The 26,969-nt window shown below is 33.8% G+C and overlaps 1 protein-coding gene across 1 annotated transcript in view; it reads right to left on the reverse strand.

The window, feature by feature from the left end:
- Nucleotides 1–5,326: 5,326 nt before the first annotated feature.
- The window catches only part of LOC125051242, a 73,755-nt gene continuing 52,112 nt past the window's right edge, over nt 5,327–26,969 (reverse strand). Inside the window, exons 5-9 of the mRNA XM_047651455.1 lie at nt 22,111–22,244; nt 18,976–19,245; nt 9,103–9,226; nt 7,729–7,789; nt 5,327–5,592 (exon numbers count right to left, since the gene is read on the reverse strand). Of these exons, the coding sequence (XP_047507411.1) occupies nt 5,580–5,592; nt 7,729–7,789; nt 9,103–9,226; nt 18,976–19,245; nt 22,111–22,244 (602 nt within the window). The 3' untranslated portion in view covers nt 5,327–5,579. The remainder of the gene's footprint in view (nt 5,593–7,728; nt 7,790–9,102; nt 9,227–18,975; nt 19,246–22,110; nt 22,245–26,969) is intronic.

The following is a 26,969-nucleotide window of genomic DNA, read 5'->3' on the forward strand; positions in this document are numbered from 1 at the left end:
GATTCAACTGGTGCAGGAATTAAAGCTGATCGACCATTCAAATCGCCGCAGATTCGCTCAGTTCATTCAGGAACAACCTGCTGGTTTTTCTGAAAAAATCATTTTTTCAGACGAAGCCCATTTTCATTTGTCAGGGTACGTCAACAAGCAAAATTGTCGCATTTGGGCTTCTGAAAATCCTAAAGCAATTATTGAGAAGGCTTTGCATACTCAACGTGTTACTGTGTGGTGCACTATGTGGTCTGGAGGCGTGATTGGGCCGTTTTTTTTCGAAGATGAGGCTGGAAATGCGGTAACAGTCAATGGATCACGGTATCGCGAGATGTTAACCACTAAATTTTGGCCTATTATTGATGACATGGATATCACTGAAATGTGGTTTCAACAGGACGGTGCCACATGTCACACAGCCAATGAAACGATCAATTTATTGCAAACCAAATTTCCCGAGCGCATAATTTCGCGAAATTCAGCTGTTAAGTGGCCAGCCAGATCGTGTGATTTAACACCACTGGATTATTTTTTGTGGGGCTATGTTAAAGACAGAGTCTATACGGAGCCAATCGAATCGATTGCAGCCTTAAAACTCAAAATCCGTGATGTCATTAACGAAATAGACCCTCCATTTTGCCAAAAAGTGATTAAAAATTTTGATGAAAGAATCAACATCTGTCAGCGTGGTCGTGATGGACATTTGCCAGATATCATTTTTCATTAATAATTGCCAAACTTTTCTCTTTGTAATACAATAAAAATTTTATTCATTTTCCTCTAAATTCTTTGTTTTATTTTGTTTTAGAAAACAAAGTTCTTGTTGAAAAACCCTTATAAAGATCGTGTCCATTGGTTCACAGCCGGGGATCGAACATATGACCTCTGGCATGAAAGACGCACGCTGACGCCACTAGACCAACACTGCTCTCTTACCTAGATATAGGGATATAAAATAATTTTATAGCGTAACTAAAAGTCAAATTTAAAGCAATCACTCATATGAAGTTTATGTACCTACACTTTTAATGGGTTCTAGCGTTTACATTTATTTGCGGCAGCAAACAGCCAGCCATACAAATAATATATTAAATACACTAAATGTTGTCATGTTAAATCAGAATATTATTTAAAATACATCAAAAAATAAGTCAAACAACATTAAAAAATCCATCTTATATAATATACAGATAAAAATCTATTAAAGTGTTTTCAAAAGGGTTCCAAAATATGGCGCTGTAAATCAATGATATCGGACCCCGAAAGACCGGGGTACTCTGGAACCATTAAGACCCATTCGATCGAGAAATTTCCATTACATGTTTTATCACTACGAGGGTATTGTAAATTGAACTGGATTCGATTATAAGTGCTACTTGATTGAATATTGCTGAGGTATTGCGGTTATATTCAGTGATGAATACGTTACATTACATTAATTGGGCTAATCTAATAGTCGACTTGATTTGTGCCCTGGCAAGGTACGTTCTCAAGGAACTTTGAACTCGTAGATTTAAGCCCCAGTTGTTACCACCGTTTGTTTTATGTGCGCAATTAACCCGTGCACATTTAAGGAATAAAAACATTGTGATTTTATTTTTTATTTACACTTTGTTGCTTTATGATATAAAAATGTAACAAAATTACAAGTAAAGGAAAGGCAACTGGCGGCCTTATCCCTTTCGAGCGATCTCTTCCAGGCAACCACTGTGAGAAAAGATTGATTTTCGTAACATTAAAAATTTATCTTATTTCTGTTTTTAAATTATTTTAGTATGGATCCACTGAAAATCAGTATTGCTGGTGACAGCAACTAATAGCTAAGTTGAGCTTTTGACTAAAGTAATTGTGTTTGTATTTCTTTTATATGCATATATATGCGTGTTCTTTAATTAAAAAAATGTTTTTTTCTTTAAACCTGAAAATCTACTGCGTGTGAATAGAAAGATCTGTCATCATATGATCTTGAAAAATGTCAGGGAAATAATTCCAATATGTAGATTGGTTTTTAAACATTTTGTATAGTTATTTATGTAACAGAGGGTTGTATGGACCGTTGAAATAACAAAATGGACTGGACCTACTGGAAAGAGATGTATAGTATGACAAAAGAAAAGATGGACAGTTGACGTTATAGAACGGGAAAACAAGAGAAAAATATGGATGAGACCCTCAAAGAGGCCAAACAAAAACTAGACCATTAAAAAAAACTAACTTAAAATTTTTAGAACTTAGAACACAACTAATACTCATTTAAGGAAATGTAAACTAACCAATTGTTGTATGGATTTATTAATAAAGCTTTAATAATAATAATAGTTATTTAAATAATTTCTGCATGTCACGCTTCCGAAAATGTAGGCCGATAGCGTAGGTTAATCTTCGTAGGTCCCTTTTTTGTTTGTACGAGAACCCATGTCACTTGCTTTTTATAATTTGACAGCTGCGTCTAAATGTCCGTAATTTCAGTTAATTATATTATGCTTACGTTTGATCCTCGGGGATGAAGAAATATTTAATGACGTGTTTATAAGTATAGGGTTTTTCAACAAGAACTTTGTTTTCTAAAACAAAATAAAACAAAGAATTTAGAGGAAAATGAATAAAATTTTTATTGTATTACAAAGAGAAAAGTTTGGCAATTATGAATGAAAAATAATATCTGGCAAATGTCCACCACGACCACGCTGACAGATGTTGATTCTTTCATCAAAATTTTTAATCACTTTTTGGCAAAATGGAGGGTCTATTTCGTTAATGACATCACGGATTTTGAGTTTTAAGGCTGCAATCGATTCGATTGGCTCCGTATAGACTCTGTCTTTAACATAGCCCCACAAAAAATAATCCAGTGGTGTTAAATCACACGATCTGGCTGGCCACTTAACAGCTGAATTTCGCGAAATTATGCGCTCGGGAAATTTGGTTTGCAATAAATTGATCGTTTCATTGGCTGTGTGACATGTGGCACCGTCCTGTTGAAACCACATTTCAGTGATATCCATGTCATCAATAATAGGCCAAAATTTAGTGGTTAACATCTCGCGATACCGTGATCCATTGACTGTTACCGCATTTCCAGCCTCATCTTCGAAAAAAAACGGCCCAATCACGCCTCCAGACCACATAGTGCACCACACAGTAACACGTTGAGTATGCAAAGCCTTCTCAATAATTGCTTTAGGATTTTCAGAAGCCCAAATGCGACAATTTTGCTTGTTGACGTACCCTGGCAAATGAAAATGGGCTTCGTCTGAAAAAATGATTTTTTCAGAAAAACCAGCAGGTTGTTCCTGAATGAACTGAGCGAATCTGCGGCGATTTGAATGGTCGATCAGCTTTAATTCCTGCACCAGTTGAATCTTGTAAGGCTTCAAAGCTAAATCCTTTCGCAAAATTCGCCATGTTGTGCTTTTGGATAACCCCAATTGTTGAGAACGTCGTGAAATTGACAAATTTTGATCTTCTTCAACACTGTGGCTCACGGCGGCGATGTTTTCTGTTGAACGACCCGGTCGAACACGTGTTGGTGTTGGCACATTTTGTACCGAGCCTGTCGACTCAAATTTCGCGACCAAATTCTTAACAGCGGTCTCAGAAGGACGATTATGCTGGCCGAAAATATCACGAATTTTACGAAATGTAACTTTAACAGAACCACCATTTTTATAGTGGATTTGAATTATTTTAATGCGATTTTCGAGCGAAATTGAATTCATTGCAATAATTGCCAAAGCACCTGCTACGAATACCGCCAAAAACTAAATGTCAAAACTATCACGTTCTCGGTGTGGCCACAATTGAAAAACAAAGTTCTTGTTGAAATACCCTTTATAATCTGTGCAAAACAAAAAATGTTTGGATAACAAAAGAAAGCGCACAATTTATACGGACTGCATCTTATATGGACTATATATATATATATAGGTTATATGTTCAAAGATAAAGTAATAAAAATGGTTTCATCGAAAATTTGTGTATTGAAAACCTTCGCAATAAAAATCACAAATCAATCAACAAAAAAAAAATTGTTTTGAGTAGATGACAAATTAATTATCTTAATCTAAAGTAATATAAATAACTTGGCAACCATGTCTAACCTTGTGTAACATTAGTCTTTAACAAGTATATTTCCATTACATAAGTAGATGAAAATATTGTATAATTTTATGTTGAAGAGTTTGTTATGCAAACGGGCAGGACGCTCACATTGCCATAAGGCTCGCAAGTGCGTTGCCGGCCTTTTATAGTTACTTATATCGCACGTTTGTTCGAATTGAAAACTGAGGAATTAGAAATACACACTTTTAAACATTACGCTACCACCGAATTGACATAAGCAAGAGCACGATAAGTTTGATCAATTTTAATAATTTTACAGACTACTTAAGAGCAAAGATAATAGAATGTTAAAATTAACCCCACAGAACTCGCACGTTAACTCATTGTCTCAACAGTAATAGTTATACCTCAAGTGGAATACCTAATTTTCGTGCATCGCGGTGTTCCAAGCTATTCCGTGTGACCCGAATAATCCTGGGATTGGCGCAGTCAAATATTTCAGAACGGAGCACTTTGAAACATAATTTCTAAAGTTAATAAACCTAACTTTTGTCTAAACTTTGATATCGGCCATTTTCTTATTGCTGCACACTTTGAAAGTAGCTGAGCTTTCGCGTCATACCGAAAGTAATGCTTTATAGTCTGTGGCTTTACTCTCAATGAAATAACATTTTTTCCATAGTGTAATCAATAATCTAGCCTCAAAAGAATGGCCAACACATTTTTTGTTGAAACCAGTTGTTCCTCTTAGCACGTACAATAGACCTATTTAGAGACTAAGTGTGGAACATGAGTCCACAAACCAATCCTGTTATTAGCCTGTTATTAAGCCAAACAGGCAATCTCTTTATCTACAATTTTTTTATACGATTTACGTTTTTCTGATCTGTGGTTTTTGGTTAGAATTTACTGTGCGCTAACAGATTTCTATTTCCGTTAACGCAATTGACATTTCCTTGTGTGGCTTGTTCTAGGCCCAAAAATGGAAGAAAACTAAAGACTAAATAGCTCTACAAAGAAAAGTGATCTATGAAACGCACAGATATAGATATATTCATAAGAAAATACAGATAAGTGCGTTATTTTAAAATTGTAGAAGTATGGATGTCTCATTGTTATGTATAAACTACTTTTGTTGGACTTTTTATATATATCATTATATGGCACCCCGGCATTTATAAGACATAGGTGTAACAACTAACATAGATATACTATGCGATGTGATGAACACGATATTGTTTTTATTTTTTGGCTTTAATAAATAAAAAATCAGTTACAAACAGAGAGTTTATTTTACTTATAACAATAACAATTACATAAAGTTAAGCAAAATTCTGTTCATAGACAATCTACATTTTAAAATATATACAATGAATTTGCAACTTATTAAAAACATAAATTAATATACAGCACCTAGTAACTACATATATTCACATTAACTTCACATTTTTTTTACAAATATTAATCGACTACAGTAATAAAATTTAGTCTAACACCGACTGAGAATTACAAAATACAAGTTTTCATCATCGATTCCACCTGAAAAAGAAAATAATTATTATTATATAAAAATATTATTTATAGTGTGACCATAAAATCCTATATACAATTTGGTTGGGAGTTAGCTCGAAATTAAAACTAGATTCAGTGTACTTTGTTTACAGCCGAGATTTAGGGCGTATTAAGACTGCTGAAAAGTAGTCATTTCTTTCTTCCGAAAGTTACCGTCAGAATGAGTTATTCTGACGGACTGAAAAAAATAGTAAACTGTATAAAGATAATTGAATATTTTTTCTGATGAAGTATTCTAACAATAACATTGTATAATGTGATCAACATTTAAGTGAATTTCTCTAAATAGAAAGTACAGTATACACGTTTACAAATACAGTTTTTTTCTTTCTTTTCTAAAGTTAAATATCTATAGTTTGTATATTTATCGTTAATAAAATAGAAATACTATTTCATATATGTATATGCAATTAATAATAGTCTGCATTTAATTATGCACGAGTAAACGTCAAAGTAAGCGAAATTTTGGTATAATTAATATCGTCAAAAACAGCGGTTTTGAGCATCCATTATTTTATAATATTTTGGATTTAATTTGTGACATTTTACATTTGACATTGTCAATGAGCTCTAGATTTAGATAGATAGATGGGTTAGGTATGGTATCATAAGGAAAACATTTAAAAGTCGTTCTTTTGTTTTACGAACACATTTAAAATAACAGTTGTTTTCAAAGCAAATTAGTACCACGGTTAGACAATACATTTTCGAACCACGCGTTTTACAGTTAGTATGGTCACGGTCTGTCCTTAATGTTATTTCCTTTTCAACAGAAAATCTACGAGATGTAGCTATTGTGAGTGGTAATTTTCATTTTTAAACCAGCTGTAATATATTTCTTACTTAAATAAGCAAATTGCAATGTTACCCAGTTATAGCATCTTATTAGCAGATTGTCAACTAAGCCTGTCATCAGTGTAATTCTAGTCAAGTCATCTGTTTTTGTTAGAAATAATTGAACGCAACTGTTATCTGGGTGACCTACAATACAGTTCTATTGTCTGTACTTTGTTTTATCTGTGGTTGATTAAATAAACAAATAAATAATTTAATCGTGTAGTTGCAAAAGTTGTATTCAGATTGATTAATTTAAAGAAAAACACCGCACAATCAGCCATATCAAAATAGGCATGCAAATGTCATATTAATTATCATGAAGTCATAATAATAAAAACTGTTATTTATAACTTTTGTCATGACTAATGGTCTAAATACCCTCACGCCATACGTCCCACAACAAGTCCCAAAGTTATGGGCCATGAAAGGAAAGTACCTTAAATATCGTAGATAATGTATTTTACATAAGACTTTGTTATTTTTAAAAGTTAGTAATTCTTCATTCAAAGATTTTCTAAAAACTACTTGCCTCGTCTAGGAATCGAACCAACCTAAATGTCAAAAATTACACCCCTACTTTTATATGATGCCAATTGAAAGAATGACCAAAAACTAATAACTCTTCTTAAGTAACATAGTATTTTAAAAGAAAGGAAAAGCGTGAAACTAATAATTTTCCCAATAACTTTGGGACGCCTGTATAGGCATATTGCCTTTAAAAATTTAAAATCTTTTTTTAATGTCATTTTTAGTTGTTGTGTTTTGCGTACCATTAAAATATTTACGAGTGATACAAAGTTAATATTGATTTGCTCTTAATATCGAACATTGCCAGCAAGTGTTGTCTGCGAGTTATCGGTAAAGTCCCAATACAGGGAACGCCAGGACTTTATTACTTAGAAATGTTTTCCTTTGTGAAACATTCAAACTATTGTGGAAAGCTTTCGCTTGAGCTTTTGTTTATTTCATATTGAAAATTTATTGTGTTAAAATTCTTTGAATACACTAAACAATGTTAATGTTCATATATTTATATCTGTTTAAGATTTGATACAGTAAGTATAGTAGGTACTTAACTAAGATAATATTATTATAGTTTAATTGTTGGTTTAGTTTGTTAACTATATATGTATATAACTGTCGTGATATTTAATTGAATGTCTCCCGTTTTTTGATTAAACCAAACATTGTTTTTCCAATTTTTTCATTAGTTTTTCCAGGAATATGTCGCCATTACCACTTAGGTAGCGTTATATATATACTTACCGGTATAAAAGTATTAAACAGATTGCTTGTATAGAGACGCTCGAAATAAGCTCCGTTTGTCCTGAAATCATATATACAATTATGTTAAGAAAAGTTATAGATATAGTCATTTCAGATTGAAAAAAGATGCGAAGAAGAATCCTAAGAAAAATAACTCCTCCCCAAATTATGAGTCCCTTTTGTCTATGCGTCTCTATTACAAAAATCATCAAAATTTATTAAGCAATAAAGACAAAGTGTACCTAATATTAGTAGACTATGCATCTCATCAAAGCGATACTTCAAAACGTACATATAATATATATAACAATTGATTATATTTTTATAAATCTCATAAAGCTATATTATATAATCTATAGTATATTTGAAAATTTATAAATATTTTATTTCATTATATAAGTAACTCAAATGCTTTCAAGCAGGCGTTTACAAAATTTATGTAAAGAAATAAAAGTCATTTCAGTAAATAAGTTCAAGTATAGTAAACAAAAACAACACAAAATTATATCGTAAAGTATTGTATGTCAAATTATAAAATTGAGTATAAAACAATAAACATATATTTAAAAAAACAAATTAATTTCTAAAAACCCTTTTCAGTTTCGCTTGCGTGGCTAAACGAAATCCTTTCAAATTATATGGATCGAAAACGCCACGTCATCATTTTTCGAGGATTAGAATTGATTTCATTGGTTTAGTAATTTGATAATACTCTCTAGATTATTCCCGTATAAAACGTTATATTACGTACTTTAAAATTGCTTGCTTGAAAAGCTTTTAATACTTAATTCCTGTTAGGAAACATATAACATTAATTAATTAGCAGGCTTTTATCACTTATAAGCGATTTTCCCGAGAATAATTACGTTAACTTAAAATCGGCAGGGGTTTTATTTAACACATAGAGATATCAACTCAACCATGTTCCTAAATAAACAAAACTACTTATTTACATCAGAATAACAGGAAACAGGATAAACATCAATAGATAAAGGATATAAATGGGCGGTTGTACTGCTAAAATTATTCATTTCAGACAACCCAAACATTAATATTACAAATTTAAAAATAAAATACAGACAAACTTAAATTGACACGAAATTACTAAATATAAAAATACACACATGTAAAAATAACATTATGTAACGGACCTAAATTTCATTGAACGTTTAACTTTTAGGTCTTATCTAAATTAAAAAAGGCTTTTGAAAGCTACATTAATCAGGATTAATTCAAAATGTTCCCGCCATTCAATTAACCAAACAATACCACAGAATAAAAACTTATTCTGTACCTATCCTAACCGTTATATAGTCTGTGTCTAATCCCGCTGAAATAAAGATTACATTAACAAGTGCAGCTATAACAGTTTACCAGAATTGGAGTCCCGGCTTCCCATTACGGGTGCAATCTGTGGTCGCTCCTCATCCAAAATGAGTATTCCACTGTTGGTCCATACAGACAGAATGCGTGCCACACACGTCACGTTTAAACGACCCTGCACAGATTAAATAGGATTTACAGAGCTATAATACCCATAGAGACCAAATAGTTTATAACAAGGATTTAATTGAATATGGAAGAAAGAGTATGTATACCAATATATATTATAAATTGAGTTTAAGCAGCACATTTGCAAACAATATACTATTATTATTGATTTTATATAAATAAATAGGGATGATTGATTTATATGCTACATATTTGATTAATCGATCGTAAAAACCATAGTTTAAAGGTGTCAACTGTCACTACTGAAGGCTTTTACTAATCTGTGCAATGTGTGAGATATAGTGCTTTTCATGAAAGAAGTCCCGCGGTGATTTTTGGAACTAAATTTGACAGGTTGGCAATGTTGTCATTCGTCGATGTTATCAAGTTCGTTTGTTGTGGTAGATTTTTGTGAATTTTTAACTAGCTTAGTGCATTTTAAAGATTGTTTACAATGCCAAAAGTTGTAAAAAGTTCGGATCGAGAAATTATATTAAAGGTGAAAGAGTTCTGTGAAGCGGAACATAAGAATCAAGGTGTTTTAATACCACTAAACAATGTTCGGAAGAGAGTTGCCGCCATAACAGGTACTTTTTAGAGTTGCCATTTAATAATTTTTTGCTGTATTGATGGGACTTTTATGATATAAATTCGTTTTTGCGACAAATTTGAACAAATACATAACGTGATTAAAATAAGTAACTGAAATTAAAACATATATTACATAAGCATTATAAACTTAAAGTTATTATTATTGACGTGATAACGTCTTTAAAATCGTTTTAGTCGGGTGACATGTTCAGAAACTTGTGTCACACCAAAACCTCACGAGCGCGATCGCAGGTATAACGAGAGAGAGACGGACCGATCTCCCGTCTCATCTCGAGCGCTGCCAGTCATTCCGTGAATGTATGAAGAAAAATGTATATCATAGTCGAATAAGTAAACTTGTCATTTTACACCCGAAATTTATCATCAAAAGTGTGAATAAAACGATAGATGTAATTTAAAATTTGAAAAAATTGTTATCTTCACTAATTCCTTACTTCCCAAAAACTTATATCACCAATAAGACGTTATCACGTAAACATCTCGATCGTAAACCTACTTTACAAACAACCAATATTTTTAATTGTTTATAATTTAATTGCAGGTGTGTCAGAGAAAACTGTAACAAGAATTACCAACGAAGGTATAACAACGGCGTGTACTTCGAAAAAAATTATAACCCAACAATTATGCAATAAAACTGAATAAAAAATTGTATTGCTTTTCTTTAGCCTATTTTCTCATCTTTTCCCTGTAAGTAGGTAGAACACCGCTAATATAAGTAAATAAAAATATACTTTTTACATAACAGAAATATTGTATCATCGAAGTATGCAGAAAATAATATTATTTGATAAATTACATCTCCTAAATGTAAATAAAATAGGTAAATTTTTTACTCATAATTGGCAACATTACGTCATGCGATTGCAGCGCCGCGTCTGGGGGACTTCTTTCATGAAAAGGACTATACATTGTTAAGTAGTTTTGATTTTAAATTTATTTTTAGTACAAACACAATGATATAGATAATACAGTCAAATGAAAATAGTTTACAAACATAGACGGATTTGTTCATGATGTTAAAAAGTTTGTTCTTTTGTTTGACTACTGGTTAAAAATGTAAAAATTATCCATACTATATTTCGATTAATTTTAAATTAAAAGAGTATAAGATAAATTTGATTTAATTATGACAGGTAAAACCAAAAGACACAGATACGAGTATTCTATAAATTAATATAATATTTCACTACATTTAGTTATCTGCATTTCGTTTTAATCTTTCGTGATTACGTTCGTGGGTATCTGTGGTTCTGAATGAATACTATAGATTAGATTCTGTGTAAGTGAAACAGCGCAAGCTCTATTACGTCATTGGTTTGGTTTCCAAATTGGGCCAGTCTAGTTAATTATCCGAGACATTGGACACTGGATTTAAGCTACTAAAGATATTTAGAATTAATTTTTCAACTACTATGTGATAAAATAAATACTATGATTAAATTTCTACTATTTCAAAAGTGTCTGAATTATGAAAGCACTTAAAATAATATGGTTGATTTATATTTATCGGTGACTGCCTTAACTGATCCTATAAACTAGAACCAGTGGCGTAATTATACCATGGGGGCCCGTGGCAAAATTTTCTGATGGGGCCCCATCAGTAAAAATCGTCACGTTGTACTCAGTTGAATTTTAATAAACTTTGAGATTTTCAGCGTACTCAATTACACGTTGTATATGTGCCACTAATGGCAATAGGCCTCCTCTCATAGGCGAGAGGGAATGGTCTGCTAGCCCAATGCGTATTGGGGACTTCACAATCATCCATAGAACATAATATATCTCTTGTGCAGGGGTCCTCTTGGTCCCGTGGCATTTTGACAGCTCTGCCACCCTATTGTTACGCCACTAAGTATGTTCAAAGCCTTAATTTTTTTTTTAACAGATAATGAACAGCCAATGGACCAGAAGCTCACCTTACCACACTCACATTGTCAGAGGGCTCGCAATTGCGTTGCCTTTGTTAAGCATATCGTATAAAGCACAAACTATATATTTGTTACTATGGATTTTACATGAAAAATTACTATTACGTTAGCAACGAATACTATTTCTAGTCTAAGGATTTATTATAAGACTTATTAAGGGTTAGAAACATGAAATGCATTTCAAACGTCCAATGAGATTTTATTTGTAAGCCGTGGTACGTGAATCTTTTTTCTTTCCTTTACTAGGAACTTCAATATTTCCAATATGAAATGTAAAAAATATATTTAGAAACTAAATTCGTTAATAGCCTCGGGAAAAGGGGACTCCCCACTTTAACTTGATATATGACGGTAGACTCGAGTCCGACCACAGGTGCACAACTGCTTGCCGCTCGTTTGCGTAATTTTTTCAAGTGTTAAAGTGTTTCTCAAAGCTCGTATTAATATGTTTGCCTGCAAACGTTGTGAAATTGAAGCAAGGGACGGCGCCACATGCTCTGTCTGTGCGGGTCAGTTTGACTTCCCTTGCGCTGGAATAACAGAGGGTGGATGGCGGAAACTAGGAGAGCGCAAATCCACCTGGAAATGTTCCAGTTGCAAGTCCCGAGGAATAGCCAGTCCTAAACCAACAGTGTCGTCGGATCCTGATTCCATCGTTGTCGAGCTTAAGCGTCTGTCGTCACAAATGGAGGCTATACCAACATTAGTGGATAGCGTGAGGGCGATACAGGCTGAACTGGTGGAATTTAGGACTATCAGAGAGGAGTTCTCGGATATGAAGGCGTCTATCGAGTTTGTTCATAATACAGTTGAGGCTCTAACCTTGAAGGTATCTACCCTGGAGCAAGAAATTGACTCCTTGGTTAAGACAAAAGGAGATTTGTTGACCCTGCAGGACCGTGTAAACAACTTGGAGGAACTGCAGAACCACAACGAACAACGTCTACGTATGAATAATATTGAAATTAAGGGTGTACCCGAGTCTAGTGCCGAGAACTTATTCAACATCTTAGATAAGTTGGGGACTGCAATTAACTGTAAAATCCAAAAGGAGCAGGTCAACTACATCGCCAGAGTGCCTACGCGTAATAATAAGCATAACAAAAACATTATATGCTCTGTCCAGAACAGTTACTTGAAGAATGAATTTGTAGCTGCTGCAAAGAATCATAAGGCCCTTAAAGCGGTGGATTTAGGACTACGTGGCGATAGCAGGATTTACGTCAACGATCACCTAACTCTGGAAAACAAAGCCCTATTGAATAAAACCAAGGCTATCGCAAAAGAACGGGGATATGACTATGTTTGGGTGAAAGGGTGCAAAATTTTTATACGAAAAAACACATCGTCTCCAAAACATCATATCAATACGGAACGCGACTTAAAAAAGTTTTTTACATAATCATATTTAAACAGTCCGGCATGTCACATTACTTGATCGGCTCAATAAGTTTGAGGACCGCAGGTAGCATTTTTTGCGGTTCAATTTGTACCTGCACGCCTTTTGTTCTCTTATCGCTCAATTCTAATGACTTTTTGTCATGCAGTTTTTGTGATTATAGACATTATTTCCTTAGAATTAGAACTGCTTCTGGCTTAGTAAGGCTTACAAACATTTATCTCAATAATTTAATATTTTATTTTTGCTCGTACTTGTGCAGTTTAACTATTCTACTTAACTTGTATACTAGTAAGGTGCTTATTTGCATTTCATTGGTGGGGCAATATATTTATTCACATCGATTAGAATGCACCCCACATATTTATTATTGTGTTGTATTTTATGATAATATTTGCAATGGCTCCGCTTAATATTTTCTACCAAAATGTTCGGGGGCTACGAACAAAAACGAGTACTTTTTACAGAAATGTGTGTGTTAATAACTATGATATTATATGTATTACTGAAACGTGGCTTTTGGAGGGTATCTCGGATTCCGAGTTGTTCGATAATCGGTATCTTGTTTGGAGACGAGATCGTAATTATGCTGCTACCGAACAATCGAAGGGAGGAGGGGTTTTAATAGCTGTTAAGAGAGAAATACCTGCTGATGTTCGACATGACTGGCGCTCGTCTGCCGAGGACCTATGGATCACGCTTACATTGAACCATAGAAAGCCTAAAATTTCTTATAAAATACACATCTGTGTTGTCTACATTTGTAACGAAAATTTGGGCAATACATTAGCAGTTCAATTGAATAATTTTTCTTATAGTTTGGCTGACCTTGTTCTGAAATATCCTTCTGATGCATTTTTAATACTTGGCGACTTTAATCAACCGAATATTAAGTGGTGTCAGACAAATGATCTCTCTTCTCTCTATCCGAGTGACATACAGGGAGATGTTCAAAGGAATTTTATAGACAATTTGAATATCTGTAATCTTTCACAATATAATTGCTTCCACAATATTAACGATAGGATTTTGGATCTTGTACTATCCAATAACGATATTACTGTTACCTGCTGCGCTGATCCCCTGGTATGCGAAGATCCCCAACATAAAGCGCTTTGCATTTCGGTCGAGTTCGTTCAGTTGCACAGCCTACCCACTCGTCCTCGCTTACAATATTTGTACAACAAGGGCGATTACAATGCCATAAAACGAAATTTGGATTCCGTTAACTGGGACTATGAACTGAGGCGTAGATCCTTTGAAGATGCTGTATCGTATTTCTATGACACTATCAACGACCAGCGTAACATCTACATTCCATCAAGAATTGTAACCATACAGTCAAAATTCCCAGTCTGGTATAATAGCTCTCTAATCAAAATAATAAAGGAGAAAGCTAAATATCATTTAAAGTTTAAAAAATATAAAAACCTCTCGGATCATCATTCATTTGTCGTTTTACGACAGAGAGTGAAAGATTTAGAAAAAGAGTTGTTTAACAATTATATATCTGGAATAGAATCAAACATAAAGCGCAATCCTAAAGCTTTTTGGGCTTATGTAAAATCAAAAAAGCAGTCCAATTGCTATCCCTCTGTACTACAGTATGGAAATCATTCATCTGGGGATGGGGATGTTATATCCAACATGTTCAGCGACTACTTTTATTCAAATTTTTTGGAACCGAGCGCTGCCAATAACAACTCGCCACCAATCAACACACAGACCGTACCCGAGGGGGCTGCTTGTTTCGGCACTGATATCGGGTCAATAGAAATTAATAGGGATGAAGTATATAGATTCTTGAAACATGTGGATCTAAACAAGTCACCGGGGCCTGACAATATTCCACCAGTGTTTATAGTAAATTGCGCCGATAGCCTGACTTTACCACTATCAATTTTATACCAATTATCACTTACTTCCGGAGTAGTTCCCACTTTGTGGAAGTCTGCGTATATAACACCTGTCCTGAAAAAAGGATCAAAAGCCGCTGTTGAAAATTACAGACCTATATCCAAGTTGTGTGCATTTGCTAAAATTATGGAAAAAATCGTTTACAGACAAGTATATGCAGCACTGAAACTGGACTTTTGTGAATACCAACACGGTTTTATAAAGGGTCGGTCGACTACGTCAAATTTGATCCTCTGTAGTGACTTTATATCAGACTCCATGGCTAATGGATCCCAGGTGGATGTTATATACACAGACTATAGCAAATGTTTCGACAAAATTGACCACAACATACTCTTAAGCAAGTTATCTTCCATGGGTATACGGGGTAATCTATTCAGATGGTTCTCATCGTACGTAGAGAATCGATGTCAGACTGTGGTGTTGAATGGATACTCGTCAAGAACCAGATATATTCCTTCAGGAGTCCCACAAGGATCGCTTTTGGGCCCACTTCTCTTTAATATATTTGTTAACGACATCACACATTGTTTTCAGTCGTCCAAAATTCTATTGTATGCAGACGACATGAAAATCATGAAACAGATTAACTCTGTCGCTGATGCACTCTCTTTACAAGAAGATCTGGACCGCTTTCAAAATTATTGTGTACTAAACGGGCTCGACTTGAATGTATCTAAGTGTTACATTTGTACATTTACTCGCAAACTCCACCCCATTGCCTTTCCCTATAAACTTCAAGATTCTATTTTAGTAAGAGTTGGATCTGTCAAAGATCTTGGAGTTATATTTGATAGCAAACTTCTCTTTGATCTACATATTGAGAGCATCATTAATAAAGCCACGAAAGCGTTAGGTTTCATTATAAGAATCTCGTCCGACTTTCAGGAAATTAAAACCATTAAAATATTATATTGCTCTTTCGTTCGTAGTCACCTCGAATATGCCTCACAGGTATGGAACCCAATATACAACATTTATATAGACCGCCTTGAAAGTATACAAAGAAAATTTTTAAGGTACATTCAATTTAAATCTAATTGTTACCTGCCTGACTATCATACACGCTGCAAAAAGTTTCATATTTTGCCTTTAGCTGAGCGTAGAAAAATATCGGACATTACATTCCTAGTGTCTTTACTTAATGGTGCGGCTGAGTTGCCAGAACTGTTATCTAGGGTGGGCCTGTACGCACCATCATTGTTTCTGCGCGGACCAAATTTATTGTACGTCCCCATAGCACGAACTACATACAGGAAAAATTCTTACCTATTACGAGCATGTCGTTCTTTTAATGTGGCATGTCTGGAGCTTAATTTGGACTTGTTCTGCACAAGTGTTACTGCGACGAAGAAAGCCCTTTGTGACCGATACTTTGAGATTTAGTTTTTAATATAGCCTTGAGAGTTTTTTTGAGCGTTGGTGTGTAATGATGTGATAATGTGTAATTGTGGAAACTGATAATTGGCCGTCATCATGTTAATTGTATACTATTGAACCTTTTTAGCTGTAAGTTTCCCTAAAATTGTAAAATAAAATAAAATAAAATAAATAAAATATTTTAGTTACGTTCCTAACATAAGGTTAATTTTTTTCCGAAAAAACAGAGGCAGGAGGTCTAATTGATGTTAAGTGATACCCATGGGCACAAATATTGCTAGAAGGCTTGCAAGTGCGTAGCCTTTCAATAAATAAAACATTTTTGCTTTATAATCCGTGTTGCGAGATTTGAGGATCTAAATAATTCTGAATTAAACTATTCGGACTGAATTATTTATTATTCATTTCAAATTTCAAATTCTATTCGGACCATTTAGATCGACCCTGTTTTCAGTATCAAAGCTTATAAATTAAAAAGGTGAAACACCCAAAGCCTCTTAAGTGAAAAAGGGAATTGGGACCCATTAGCTTGTTACTGCTACCTTTAACCTTCTTGTTAACAAGAGTTTTAAAATCAACGCTTATAAATGGGAGTAAGATTTTCTATACTATTAAAGTAAGCAAGATAGTTCTTTACTATTAAATGTTGAACTTAAAGAAAATATTTAAATTAAGCCGTGAGCCACCACCGCCCTCTAACAAATAAAACAATATATATTTATTGCATCTCGCAATACCATGACTTTAAGAACTCCTGAATCACTATCTAGGCTAGAACTGGAGAAGAGTCGCAAAGGATAGAGAACTGTGGTAAGGGTTAGAGGAGGCCTTTGTCAAGAGACACATCGAACTCCGAGATATACTTTAGTGAAGATCACAGAGTTTGGTAATATAAAGGTTATATTATTATTTTTCTAAACTGTGGCAGCGGGTTTAATTTTTAATGATTTTATTTAAAGCACTGTTGGGTGATCCTAAACGAAAGGACCAATTATAATGCAGTTTTTTGTTAGAAAGCTCACACGAACGAGATAGTTTTAGCAAACAGTTTATGAAGCAAGCTAGCAAGTTTTTAGCTTATTATTAGCTACGGCAGAAATCTTTTACGGGTAATAGGTACATATTTAATTTAAACACGTTTGACCTAACTTTATATTAGGTGCGTACATATGAAATTGGTGTTTTGTCGTACTGGCCAATTTGAACTCAAATATCTCCTCTTAGGTTAGGAATTCCAAATTTTCTTTCGACATAATTCGAAACTGTCTTCAAAGATTTTTTCATACCCGTCCAAATGTTTTTTTTAGTAAAAGGATCAATATAATATGGCAATAGTGCATAGATAGTAATGGTACATACTTTGATTAATTAAATATATTCTATTTAAAAAATTCACTATTTGTTCCTCCCATACCAAACGCCAATTTCATATGTAAGGACCGAATATATTCTGGTCACAGTTACACTGATGTTGGAGCTTAAAGCTTGTCGGGGATTACTTAATCGTTTAATATTCATTTAACAGGCCCTGTAAATTTGAATTTTATTTATGCTCTGAACATCACACATGTCAAAATGAGGTCAATCAAGCACTTATGTAAATATGTTACAAAAAGTATATCGTGACAATGACATGAGAACTTAAGAAGACGCCGCGCTAACCCGATCCATGCAATTTCCTCACTATGGAGAAACCTGCAATATCGCACACAACTCCCGAAGGGATTTTTTGTATGGAAGAAGTCGCAAGGGTCCGCTAAACGTCGGAGAGTAAATAGTTTAAAGCAGGTCTAAGGCAGGTCGCGCACCACCACTATGTGGAACTAGCTTCCCACTGAAGTATTTCCGAACCAATTCGACGCTTTTCCTTCAAGAAAAGAGCGTACCAATTCTTAAAAGGCCGGCAACACTTGCAAGCCTTCTGGCAACACTTGCGAGCCTTCTGGCAACACTTGCGAGCCTTCTAGCAACACTTGCGAGCCTTCTGGCAACACTTGCGAGCCTTTTGGCAACGTGAGTGTCCATGGAAAGCGGTATCACTTAACATCAGGTGAGCCTCCTGCCCTACTTTCTGTTACATAAAAAAAATATCTCCAGCCTCATTAAAATTATGTTTCCCCATATTTTTTATGTGTCATATTTGAAACTCAACAAGCGCTCAGCGTAATTAACGTTTGTATACTGTTTTGTTTCACTTCTGTTTCATTGAACTTTAGTGTAAGGTTTATAAAAGGCATTGTTTTAAAATCTTTGCGAAGTATTTTTTACGTTAATTAAGCTAAAGGCACGATAATTATTTTTTTCATATATGCACGATTTAGTATACAGTTATCTGGCGTTCGAAACACGGCTGTGCAATAAATTGTTTAACAATCAACACTTGGGGAATGACTCGTCAAAATTATGGGCAAAGAAGTATAATAATATTATTTAAACATTTGGACTTATATGTCTACACATGGGAATTAAAATTTTCTTTGTACATATTAATCAAGCAAGCGTAATTCAATAAAATACCTTTTGAAAATGTGATGATTGCACTCTGATTATAAGTTGACTGAAAGAGGACGTCCTATTAGACTTTTCTTCCTCACTATTTGTCTTATTATCGTATCTAGTTGCACGGGTAGTGCCTTCGTATATATCATCTATGCGTACGTCAACCGTAACTGACTCCTCGCCTGTATCCCAAGGGCTGAATATAATTCTATTTGCATCTTCTAACGAAGCGTCGCTTATAACTTGCTTCCGGTATGCATCGGGTGGCGGTATATCTAGCCCTTTCACCTGTAACAAATCAAAACAGATATTTATTGCAAAGCTGATTTATCCATATTTTTAAAACCTCTCGCCGTTGCAGATGTCGAAACATGTTTTCCGAAGTGACCTGCCTGTTAGTCCCCTGGCCCATAACAATTAATAAAACTAGTCAACAGTACTTAAAACAGTGTTACAAGACTGTTTTTAATTTATTGCAAAGGTGAAAACACCAGCTGTAAGCAGATCTATATCGTAAGGTCTTAGGTTCTTGCTGTCTTAAGTGTGTGTGTATTGCAATTCAAAAATATTTAATTTAGAAACTTATATGAAGTTTACATGTTTACAATCTAATGGCATTTGAAATTGCAGAGTTGATCTAAAAATGTTAATATTGAATATAAAAATAAATACAAACTTATTATAAATAAAACTTAGTTTAGCTGTTAATGGGAAGGTAATACGATTTAACACACTCATTATGCTGTGGAACACATCTGCTCCACAAGCACAACACACACACACATTACATTATTCTTTCCATAATTTTGTTCTATTATTATTTTGTGTGTTTCGTTAGTCATAAATATTATTATAGATAATACAATTTGAATTACGAGTTACTATTATTGTCTTCCATATTTAAAATAAACTATATTTAAATGTGTTCTACTCGTAACGCCATAGAGTAAAGAGTACGGAGCACAGACAATAGATATTAAATTACGAGTTTCAATAAATGTCATTAAATATTATATCTATATATATAAAAGAAAGTCGTGTTTGTTACAACACTTATAACTCGAGATCGGCTGGACCGATGTTAGTTATGCCTTTTTTGATGGATTTTTCTCCACTCCGAATAGCAGAATAAGTAATAAAATATCGGATAAGTTATCGAATAACAATAAATAAATTAATTAATTTTACGAATGCACACGGCATGTGGTGACATTTGTTGACAAAACTACGCATCATTTTACGTCGAATTCGTGTCACTTCAAGAAATTCCGAACTTGAAGTAAATGAGGAGATGCATAACCAGGCTTTTATCTTGATCGGAAACATGTGTTACCTCATCAAAAAATGTTGTAAAGCAGAAAGTGCTTTAACATGCATTATCGCAATATTGGCGATAGAGAGAAGAGGCCTAATGTGTAAAACTGCCATTCTTCTTTTGCAATGGCAAGCAATAAAACATTTCTCTATTTGCAAAAAAAGTTATCACCTTAATGAAATCCTAAAATAAGTTTAACTAAAGTAACAACGATATTATTATTAAGGCGGAACGAAGTTAGCCGGGTCAGCTAGTGTAAATATAAAAGCACAGAACCTCTAGTAAAGCACCTCTGAACTCTAAAGGTTCTTACGCAATAGATTTAAATTGACATACCGCTGTTATTTTTAATAATTTTCTTTCGTCATTTACAAGCTAACATAGCATATTGTAAAATAAAATAAATCAGTGGCGCTACAGCCTCTTAAGGTCTTGGCCTCAGATTTTTTTTGAATCTGTTTCATGATCATTTTTAAATCTAATAGGCAAGAAGGTGATCAGCCTCCAGTGCCTGACACACGCCGTCGACTTTTTGTGTCTAAGATATGTCGGTTTCCTCACGATATTTTCCTTCACCGTTCGAGCAAATGTTAATTGCGCACATAGAAATAAAGTCCATTGGTGCACAGCCGGGGATCGAACCTACGACCTCATGGTATGAGAGTCGCACGCTGAAACCACTAGGCCAACACTGCTCTATAGCATATTGTATGTCCTTTGAATTTCTATTAACTATGTACTGATTCCATGGCAAATGAAGACTTATTTATTCCGCGCAAGGGCACAGGCAGTACAAATCAATATTATAAACAATAATTAGCTGTCAATTCCATAGAAATTATCGCCATTAATGAGTTCGTATTTTAATTATCAGTGTAGCCGTGTTTTGTTTGTTGAACTACGTTCGCCCGGAGCTCAGAATAAAATATAGAAGCGTTACCTGTTAATCACTGGTTCAGAACATTAATTACCAGTCATATTCGTACAATAAACGTTGAATACTTAAATAGTGTTTTGTCACTGTTTTGACACTGAATTGAACATTTAAAATCCATTAGATATTTGGAATATAACATTTCCGTAGACCGTGGAAATTATTACAAATATTCCATTTCTTTTCACTATGATTTAGCTTATGAATGTTCCTTTCTTTAATTTATTCTTCGTATGTATGTTTTAATTTTCAGTCTAGCCCACAGTTTAATTTTAACGTTAATTTGTTAACTATAAAATACCTCGTCGCTATTCGTACTATACAACATTATATTAATTATTTCCAAATAGATGGCTAGCGTGGAATTAGGCATACTTTAGTTTCCTATACATATGAATAGTTTGATCTTATAAAATAGCGTTTTTAACCTCTTTATCCATACTCGGATTTGTTCAGTAGTCATTTCAACATTAGCTTTCTTAAATAACCTACTACTCGAGAGCACGGCTTATATTTAGTTTAAATTCTAAATAGGTAGTGTTGGTCTAGTGGCTAGAGCGTGCGCAGTTCATCCTTGAGGTCGTAGGTTCGATTCTGGCTGTGCACCACTGGACTATTTACGTGCAAACTCGCTCATACGGTAAAGGAAAAACATCGTGTGGAAACCGGCATGTTGAGGGCGAGTCACAGGTACAGAAGGCAATCTCAAATAATCACGAAATGATGTAGCCCCACTGTTTTAAATTGTTGATATTAATATAAGGAAATATAGTCGTTTCCGAAAATAAAACATTGATAAATATAGTCCACAAATTGTACAAAATGGTATCGTATAACTGTTAAGCTTCTAATATAATTAAGTGCTATAAAGATACTGTATAAAAATGTTATAAATGTTAGTTACCTCATAACCATTTAGAAGCCAGGTGAGGTTAGCGGGCGGATCGGCCGCAGGAGATGTGCAATTCGCACGTAACATATCCCCAATGGAGTACCAACTCTTTTGTGCTCGAACTATTGGCTGCGAGTCCGGCAACTCTGTGGAATTGAACGTTTTTACTCGTTGGATTAGTTGGATATTGTCTGTGTATAATAAAAATGCGCTCTATATATGCAAGTGATCTATACAATTATACCATTTATAAGATTTAAATATACATTGATATTTATTTACAACACACAAATATACAGTATTTACAATATTGTTAACCTAGATAGTAATCTCATATATATAAAATTCACGTGTCATAATGGTTGTTCCCATTCACTCCTCCGAAACCGCTCGACCGATTCTTATTATTTTTTATGCATATGCAGTAAGTATGAGAATCGGCTACTATCTATATTTCAAACACATAAGTGATATGGGGTGACCACCTCAATTTTTTTTGTTTTTATTTTTTATGATACAACATACAAAAATACATACAACCCCTAATTTTCACCCTTCTACGATTAACGCCTATTTATTATTATTGTAGATAGGTTTTTTTATTGAACTAAAACAATGTTTCTTAGAAATAATATAAAAATGAAAAATAGATACTTTGATTTTGTTCCCTTTGGAGTAGAGACTCTTGGGCTGTGGGGTTCAAGTGTAAAAATTTTGATTGCGTCTGGTAAATAGTACCCCGGAGCTGGTGATTTCCTCGCTCAACGAATAAGTATCGCAATACAGCAAGGAAATGCTGCCAGCATTAAAGGTACACTTTTTATATTTGTTTAAATTTTCTATTTACGAGTTAAATTGATTTAAAAACAATTTAATTAATTGATTGGCGATTACCAGATTACCAGGTTATTCGTATTTTTATCAGTTGTAATTAATTTAAAAATCTCTGTTCGAGAATACTTTCATGAAAAAAAACATGTTACTACAGCATTGACATGCCATCTAAAACAATGTAATGGGTTTTTTGTACAACGAATTTCAATTGATCAATGAGTTCAGTTTTCCAATCAAAACTTTCTAAACTTCAACCTAAAAACGTGTCGAATGATTTTTCACGTTTAATCGAACTGTACCCATTTGTTCTACTATGCGTATTTCACAAGTTTAGCTTCTTGAGTTTTAAGTCGCGGTTTCATATGTAGTTTAAAAATAAATATAGTTTGAAAAAAACTAAAAAACACGCTTAAAACTAAAAAGTGAAAAATAATTCCTAATTTAGGCTGAAAACAGTAATGAACAAAAAATATTGGTATTATTGTAAAAAGCGTGGGTTGCTCGATAGACGAAAAATATGGCACAGAGCGCCTATGTTATTATTATATTGTCGCTGATTCTTTATAAGTGTACAAAGTTTGAATTAAATCTGTCCGTTTAAAGTGGGTCAAAATCGAGTCCGAAGGAGTCGGTTACATACATACATACATACATACAGGTGAAGCTAATATAAAGCGTGTAATAATAATTTTTACCTAAAACTGGAGCTTTGTTATATAATAAATATAATGCCTCATTCATCCCTTTATTAAATTTTGGCTTCGCGCTTGTCTCCGCCTTAACATGGATTGCGTTACAGTAAAAATACAAGCAAATTCAATAAAAACAAAATAAATAAATAATCTCTTGAGATCAGTTTTGTGATCGAGTTTTTCTAAAAGGGCAAGTAGCTTGCTGTATCAGGATACACGCTGTCGACTTTTTGGATTTAGGACACTCACAATAAATACACATACAAAAAGCTCCATAGGTGCTGGGATTCGAACCAACGACATACGAAGCTGCTGAACCTAGTGGCCAATATTACTCAAAACAAAACTTTATAATCATCGTAAGCTGTGCTTTAGAATTGCATAACCATCGGAAAAGCGTCGAATAGGACATTGTTTACCCCTCCATTTTGCTTAAAGCTCCCGCGGAAAGTTTAAAGTGTTTACATTCCTAACGCTTTTTGCCAATTCTACTTAATGGAATGCGAAGTTCTCGTGTTTAATTTGGAACGGTTTAAGTGTTTCAATACGATGTTATTGTTACGAAAATAAAGTCTCCAAGATGTGTATTTTAGAAGCTCTGCCATCGCTGACTACAGTCTACAGATTCTGTGCTGATAATTGCGAGTAATGTGTAATTATGTAATATTTTTGGCTATGAAATGTAATAGTATGTAACTTAGACGCTTGGTCGTGTGTTTGATTCCTGGCTAATTACCGTAATGGATTTATTCTAAATAATCAATACTAGCTTGAAGTAAGTGGGTCGGGAAAAGAAATAAATAACTTATAACAAAAAAATTTAGCCCGACCAGGTAACACGTAAAATTTACTTTCGTTTTTTAGTAAAACAAAATTAAGAGATGAAAAAAAGTTATTTTGTTTTATTGTTACGACATTTTTATTGAAATCTACCCTAGTGTCAGCTCGGTTATACGTAGTATCTATGCTCCTGGACATCGCAGAATACATTATCTGTCTTATCAATACGAAGCTATTACGAAAATGTAAGTAGTCTCCATAGATGCAGTCACACACTACACAGAATATGGAGATATTTTTTTAACTAGTTAAATCATTGTTTGATAGTGTTAATCAATCATAACGAGTAATTAGAAACAGCGAGAGCGTACATTAATTGCCCGAAGCGTACTTGGAAAATGTAATAAATTGAAGCAGTGTGCCAAAGTTTGCCGTAGACTTGACATCGTGTACTGAAATTATATTAAGGACTGTCTATTCAAGTATTATTAATTGCCTATGCAAATTGTAAATCGCCGATGGGTTATTCAGAAATTTTGTTTAGGAAATTTTATTTGCCTAAATTCAAATACAGTATTTGGCCTAGTGGCTTTAGCGTCTGACTCTCATCCCAAGTTCGTAGGTTCGATTCCTGGCTGTGCACAAATGGACTTTCTTTCTATGTGCGCATTTAACATTCGCTCGAACAGTAAGGAAATCATCGACAGGAAACTGGCTTGTCTTAGACCCAAAGTCGCATGACTTCAGGCACAGGTGGCTGATTGAGTTGCCTATAAGATTGACAAATTATCATGAAACAGATACAGCAATCTGTGGCCCAGACCTAAAAAGGCGCCTCTAATTAATTTTATTTTTAAAAATCGAAAGTCCGTTGCACAGCAATTGTATTGTATTTATTACATAGTATGAATTGTTATATAAGAAATAATGTACCTTTATTTTAAAATTGCAACATGAGACGCTATCAATCTTTATCTTTCATGCTTGATCGCGGTTTCGACGCCTTGATCTATTACCGTTTGAACGAAGTGAACTTAGCAAAACTTCAAATTAACGAAAGGTTGGTTAACATGTTAGGAAAAAGACACCACTACATGTTATTGGATACTTGTTAATCGTTATATCAAAATAAGGTACTAAATATATCCTTTTTTACGCAGGGATAATGTAGGAGAATTTTTTAAGCTACAAAATACAAATCTTTCCTCTTTATAATGTTATTAGATTACTTTTATTTAGTTGTTGTACGTCGATACTATGTTGATATGATTTGCGTATTTGTTAATCTAGACATGGGCCGGAGTTATTAATTTAGATATAGAACTGAAGTGGAATAGGCATAGACTGGAGCTAGTTAGGACTAGGGAATAAATTTGATCCGCTGCGTTCGTTCCACTCCATAATTAAAATTCTTAAATTTATTTAATGTTTTCATTCACTCTTTTTGTTTATCGGATATATTTACGTAGAATACTAAAAGTAGAAAATACTAAGTATTCTGTCAATATATCAAAATATAATAATTAATCATTATAATTTTATACAAATATATTTTTAATATGCAGATCTATCTAAATATATATTTCCAACACAAAACTTTGCAGCATTTCCTCACTGTAATGCGATACTTATTCGTTGAGGGAGGAAAGCACCAGCTCTGGTGTCATCCGTACTACCAGATGCCAACTTAAATCTTTAAATAGCGCCTGTGCACTTGAACCTCACGGCCCCGAAAGGGGAAATCAAAGTTTGAAGAAAGATTCTTAAATTAAAGCCGTTTATAAAAAATATCAAACTACAGTAGAAAAATATTTTAAGTGATACGTAGAATTAGTTACTTTAAATAACTGTAATGGAACAGAATAGGTGCCCTCGACACAGGGTATCGGCAGTGCACTTATTTTTTTTCTATTATGTGTAATATAGTTTTCTTTATTTTCTTTTTATACTTAGGTACTAAGTATAGAATTATAGTTCAGACTTTTTCAAATACTTCTAGGAAAGCAAAGCCATATTCGTAACAAAAACAGTGGCGTAACAACCTTTGGTATTTGCCATAGATTTCTGTATCTCTTTCGTGATTTTTTTTTCGTAATATACAGATGATCCTTCTGTGCCTGACCATCAATTTTTGGGGCTTAAGATCGTTTTCCTCACGATGTTTACCTTTCCATACAAGCAAATGTTAAATACACAATTAGAAAAGCCTATTGGTGAACAGCCGGTGTTCAAATCGTAACATGAGGTCGCATACTCAAGCTATAAGTCCAAACACTGTGCGTTCCAAGTTTGAAAAGCTAATACAAAAATCATGCCTAATAAAGCCACGCGATACTAACAATAACATAATACGACCTTTTGTTCGTTATATTTATATTCTTATTTTCGTATCTTATATGCGTGTGTCGTATATTTTTTATGAGTTTTTTACATACAGTGTTTGTGATTTTACTTCGAAATACTTTTGAATAGGAATATTCATAATATTTTTGGCGAGTGCCATAATCTTAATATATATAAATTACGTGTCATGTTGTTTGTCCGCTATGGACTCCTAAACTACCG

This window comes from Pieris napi, chromosome 7 (genome assembly GCF_905475465.1).
Source record: "Pieris napi chromosome 7, ilPieNapi1.2, whole genome shotgun sequence".
Lineage (NCBI taxonomy): Eukaryota > Metazoa > Arthropoda > Insecta > Lepidoptera > Pieridae > Pieris > Pieris napi.